This window comes from Apteryx mantelli, chromosome 2 (assembly GCF_036417845.1).
Source record: "Apteryx mantelli isolate bAptMan1 chromosome 2, bAptMan1.hap1, whole genome shotgun sequence".
Lineage (NCBI taxonomy): Eukaryota > Metazoa > Chordata > Aves > Apterygiformes > Apterygidae > Apteryx > Apteryx mantelli.
In genome coordinates, this window is record NC_089979.1 from 25,504,985 (window position 1) to 25,510,984 (window position 6,000).

The 6,000-nt window shown below is 47.5% G+C and overlaps 1 protein-coding gene across 1 annotated transcript in view; it reads right to left on the minus strand.

Moving 5' to 3' along the window:
• The window catches only part of NIPAL2 (NIPA like domain containing 2), a 60,006-nt gene extending 54,305 nt beyond the window's left edge, over window positions 1-5,701 (minus strand). Inside the window, exon 1 of the mRNA XM_013941938.2 lies at window positions 5,453-5,701. Within this exon, the coding sequence (XP_013797392.1) occupies window positions 5,453-5,557 (105 nt within the window). The 5' untranslated portion in view covers window positions 5,558-5,701. The remainder of the gene's footprint in view (window positions 1-5,452) is intronic.
• Between the last annotated feature and the right edge of the window lie 299 nt (window positions 5,702-6,000).

Below are 6,000 nucleotides of genomic sequence, written 5' to 3' on the forward strand. Positions count from 1 at the left end.
TACTGCCTAGAAATTTCCAAATTAACATTTGCAAACCTCTTAAACCAAATTAGCATAATTAAAAAGCCTCCATTTCACTCACTGTCACATTAATCATTAAAAAAAAACAAACGCACAAGTCCTCAGAGAAACTGAAAAACAAACTCATTTCACCAAAGCAAGCAGGAAAAAAACATTGAAAACAGTCTGAGATTTGGAGAAAATAACCCAGAGATAGTCAGGGGACAGGCCCTCGGCAGAGCTGGTGCTCACCGCAGCCCCAGCGCAGCGCGGGCAGTTGTTTCCCAAGTGTTGGCTGTTCAGGAGAATGTCACCAAGCCGGTTCCCATCAAAATGAATGGTGATTCATCAGCTGAAATTAAAGGGCTTTGCTCACCAGCTCCTGTTGGCTGTCAGGCTAAAAAGCACTCGTTCAAGCAGCTCTGCCAGCAAGTCTGAGGAGGCAAAAGTGTCCAGAAAGGTTGGAAGACGGGCACTTCCATCGGTACCATTCACTTTGGGTCTGTGCACCCAGATCCCAAAAGGCAGAGCCGAGTCGGTTTGCTGCCCCAAAGGGCAAACTGTGCCTTGTCCCCCATGACTGCCCCCAGCGCAGTCATGCTGAGCTTTGGGGCAAACCATCCTCCGGCCCCCAACTCCTTCCAGCCTGGGTGTGAGAAACCCAGGTAGGGTGACAGAGGCCTGCCAATAACACAGCACCCAGAAATTAAATGATTTGGGGACCCAGAGTAGCCATCGGTATGAACCAGACAAATGGGTCACTCCTCAGGCTGCCACCAGTCCTCATGCTGCTTTCTCCCCCAAGGCATCACTCCCACACTGGCCGTGCCATCCCTATGACCTCTATAGTAAGAGGTATAACCAGCTTCATGGCTCACTCCCACTCTGCTTACAGTGATGGAAAGAGTGAGGGAAAAAGCTACATTTCCCTAAGGAATTTGAGAGTCACACTGATACAAACATGCCTATGGTACACCGCAAGGGAGGCAGGCAAGGGGTAAGGCTCTCCTGTAATTGTTTCCCTTATCTTTGTAATGAGTAAGTTACCACGTAGCAGCTGATCTTTCTTTAACCTGGAGGCTGCAGTCGGTATAAGCTGCGTGCTAATTTCGATCTTTACTTCTGCAGGGACAATTGATGTTTGACACAGCAGAATGAATATAGGAAGGCTGTGTAAAATATATGGATGATCCTTTCTAACCTGTGCTTTGTTTTGCTTTCTTTTGTCGGCTTCTCACTCACACTAAAGCTAATCAGAGCGCAGCCCCCAACAGCTCAGACCTGCAACTCTGGCAGAGCCTGAAAGATTGGGTGGAAAGCTGGCCCAGCTGACAGTCCTGCATTTATGATCCAGAGCAACACTTCCCCTTCTGGCAGAGCTTAATGAAACAGGGATTGAGCAGTGGAGCTGATGCTGAATTCCCAACAGTGGCAACAACACTAGAAGAGCATGTATCAACGCTGACAGCAACTGTTTGCAATGCTTTTTCATTATAAGCTTTATTTTCTTTAATGTAATATTTGCTTTTTGGATTCCCTATGACTGATTCAAAAAAGTTTTTTTCTAAAGGCTGAACAAATATCCATTTCCCAACTTTTGATTTATCAGGGTAGAAAATAATATACATTTCCCACCTAAGGGAACCCTATGCATTTTTGCCCCATACACATCCGCTCCATACCATAAAGGAAACTGAAATAGTCTGTCCTTTTGAAACCTGACAGGTAAAGAACAAGGAGGTTATATATATATATGGTGAAGAAGAGTTAATGTTTTCATACCCTTGCTGCTTTCAGTGAACAATTTTGGAATAAGGAGCTGGGGGAGGGGGGATAACTTCCCACTACAGTCTTTGCAAATGAGGACAGCAGCAAAGGCATGTTTGTCTTTACCCTCCCCATGCTTGGGGACTGCTCTACAATTAACCTGAAACAGTTAACATCTGCAGTCCATCAGGGAGCAGGCTGCAACATGAAGAACCCTACAAAGACTAGGAAAAGGGCATTAAAAAAAAAAAAAACTTGAAGGGGGAAAAAAACCAGGAGATTTTGCACCATTTGCCTTTCACATTTTAATAGTCTGATAATATGTGGTGGTCACTGCTTGCAGGGGAAAGCTGCCTCACTTGGAAGGGCCACATCACCCTTGTGGCTCCTACCCCCATTTCTGTGGACACCTTGACTTGCTCTAGAGCTTTCCCTGATGAAAGTTTATGAGATGTGATGGCCGTTTTCTCTGGTAGTAGTGCCAGTTGAAGAGGTCTTCACTGTCTGTGGGGGTGCTTCCTCAGCCGAGGGAAATGGAGAAATAACCTTCTTCTCCATGGTGGCAGCCCCCTGCCCTCATGCACTGGGTCCCTCACAGCCCAGTGGCGGCAGCACCCCCTGGCAGCAGGAGCACCAGCAGGGACTGTGCTGTCACCAGAAGAAACTGGGATCAAACCATGCCCTCACACTGCTGAGGCTTTTCATCCATAGACATTGCGTGGCAGCATTAAGCCCTTCACAAAGCGGGGCCAGCTGAAGCGCTGAAGACTTTCATCTTGACAGAATGAGCTAAAGCCTTCATTGTGGCGCTCTACATGAAATCTAGATTTCATGTATACAATAGAAGGCAGCGCAGAAAGACCTCACAACGATGTGTTTAATCCATGGGATTTCTCATTGCATCTGATAGTAGCCTCACACTGACTGCTGATTAGACCACATGAAGGATCAGGTTTCCTCGCTGCACATAATCTCTACCTGCGTGAAAGGCCTGTGACAGACCATGATATATTGTCATGGAACATAAGGCCATAGATCTATCTGAAGGAGCCATCAACATTTTAAACCTCAAGGATAGAACTGAAATGATTTATTACCACAACCCACGAAATAAAACAATCTCTTGAGGTGAGTGTCTGGGCAGCCAGTAATAACTCTGAGTTTATTAAGAGACAGGCAAAAGAGGAAAAAGAAGTAAAAGTAAAATGAATTTCCCCCTTTGGCTCAGCTTCCACACTTTAACAACCACACACAGTGACTATACACAACAACAGCCATGTGAAATACTGAATTATGGAAGAATTATTACATCTGAGCTTTTATTGATTATTCCCGCCCAGCTCTTTTCTTCTTCCCTAATACAAGGTCAAAACAAGAATAATACTGTAGTTACTAATCTTAACTAAACTTGCAAAATGTTTTTTGCCCATAAACAACCATACTGCAAATAAATAAACAACATTTGAGAAGTGCCGAGGGAAATAAAAATGGATTAAACTGAAACAATTACATATACTTTCTGTTAAGCAGACCAGATCCACATGTGGTAGCTTCTTATGTTCATTACTCCAGCAGTCCCAGTAATATTAGTTTGTCAGGAAATGCTTCAGGTAACTAAGTGCATATTACATCAGATTTTACATCGTTGAACGCATTCATGTCCCACGACACACAATGTGGGGCTTGATCAGGGAAGGCTGTCAGAGCGCAGGATCCTGTTTTGCTGGATTTCAGATGTGCAGTTCCTCGAGAAGCATCAACCAAACCAAATCCTCACTGATGCCAAGGAGAGTCCTGCCTCCAGCCTTTGTCCCACGACCATGCATTCCCCCTGCTACCCTCAGGCCAACAGCCAGCACCAATTAGCTTGATCAGAGACCTGGCAGGAGAATAAACCTGATAAAAATTTGAAAAAAAATGTAATGCCAGCACTAGGAGGCATTACAATACATAATCATGTGGATACAGGCAGTTTAACTCCTTCCAGTGAGCTCCCTGTTTATGTCCCTTAGGGCTCAGTCTAATGCCATGGGTTTCTCCCAATGCCTGTGTCAGATCTGTCAGGCCCATGCAGATGTCTCACGTGCTCAGGTGGCCCTGGGCAGCTATGGTCAGGCAGCTGAGCCAATACATAGCTGCTGTTTAAAGGGAAGCTCAGTCTTTCACCTCCTCACAGTTCATGGGGCTAGAGAGACTGCAAATACTCCCTGCAGAAGCAATTCCCCTCAGCTTTCCTGGGATGTTTCCAGGCAGATCAGAGCTGGTGCTGGTATCATCTCTGGTATGTCTAGAAGACACAGGGGTCCTCTTCAAAACCAAACCAAGGAGAGGAAGAAAAGGCCTCAGGAAAAGGGGGAGGGAAAGAGCCTCTGCAGGCAGACCTGAAACTGGGCTCATCCTCTAACACAGCCAGGACGGTCCATTTTCCAGGAATGGAAGGAGGAAATGGTTTCTGATACTTCCAAAAAAGTGAAATGTGAAAATGAGGGTGCACAAAAGAAGTTAACCCTTGGGAAAATAAAGGCTGACCCCAACATACAAACCATAGTTATGCATTACCTCCTCCAAAGCCTCACTTTTACAAGTAAACCAAAGCACAGAAAATCAAAGCCTTGCCTGCTGGTACCCAAGCAATGTCAAAAAACAGTTCAAGTCTCCCCAGAAAACTGCCAGGCTTGAAAAATAGCAATCCTCACACAACCACCCCAAAAAGTACAGGAGCAGGGCCAGGATGTTTTGCAAGCAAACCCATAACTCCACTTTCAGGTGCAGGCCGGTGTCCCTGCACTAAGGCTTCCCCCAGCAGCTCAGCGACCGCTCCCAGCCCCGAGGCCTAACTTCCAAGCCATGATACCCCTCTGGCCATGCCTCCCATAGGAGAGTGTGGCTCTGGCCCTGGGGAAGCATCACCACTGGCCGTTGGCCAGCAAGGGAGCAGCAGGAGTCCTCCTGCCCAGGGACGCCAGGGCAGCAATGCACAGTTTTCCTGTCCTCTGAGAATAGGGACCTGAGAAATGCCTCCTGCCATCTGGATATCCACCCAGTAGTGGATGCGGAATCCAGAGGGGAAAGTTTTGGGGACCTTCCCGGAGTTATGACCTGCTCCTGGGCCATTCGTGGTAAGAGCAGTTAGTTAAAGCCATTTTCCGCACAATTTATACCAATGCTTTGCATCATAAAAAAGTGGCTTGCTTCTAATGCAGCGAAAAACAAGAATGTTGAGTATCCTCCAATGCCTTCTAGTTGGTGAAGCAAAAAGCAGGGAAGAGGTAAAGAGTTTAATCAGCCTCCAATTCATTTTTATTGTTAGCAGATGCTTCTACTTGTTAGTTCGTGGAGGCCACTTCAATTTCTGTTTTCCAGTCTCCCAAATACCAAATACACTGTCAGCACTGACAATGACAAAAACACAGATGACAAAACCCAGCAATGCTCTAGCACATGACAGCACCGCTCTTTCCCCTGATACTGCCCTAAAAGGGCTGCTCACTCCAGGGACCGATTCTGGGGGCAGCACGAGAGACACGGGCCGAGCGATGGGGAGGCTGGCGAGGAGGAAGCAGGTGTAAGCAGCAAACGTGGCTCTTCAGAGGAGAGAAATTGAAATTTTGACACCTGCTCCATTGCTCTCCTGGAGCCCATGTGTGTCTGAGTCCAGCCGCAGGGCTGCGGGGCTGGTGCTTACCTTGATGGTGCGGTACCAGGGTCCGGAGAGGGGCCCATTCCCAGCGCTGGGGCCCCCAAAGGTCACATTCCCAGCGGCTGGGTCCCATGCGGGGAGGGCATCCATCGCCCACCCTCAGGCCTCTGCGGAGCAGCCACAGGAGCAGGGCCGCGGGCAGAGGTGGGTTGAAGGGCGCGCTCACTTTGAGAGTATTTGTGGCAAGAAGCATAGGAGAGGAAAGCGGGTTTTCCAGCAGGCTTTGCTGCTCCTTCCCCGGGCATTCAGGTGACTTTTTTTTCTCTGCCTTCCCCCATGCCCCACCCTGCTCCGAAAGGGCAGCCTGGGAATTTAACTCCTTCAAATCAGGGCCAAAATCTAATGGCCAAATTATTCATTCCTCACTGCCAGGTTGCAAGAGTTGGGGTGGGGGGGATCCATAGCTGTGTAGTCGTTCACATAAATTCTTGCTTCTGTCCTGCAACCTTTATTTGTAAGCGTTTCCTGCATAGTTTCTTTGCAGAGATTTCAGGCACTAGGTTTGTTTCCAAGCTGTGACTTCATTCATTTGT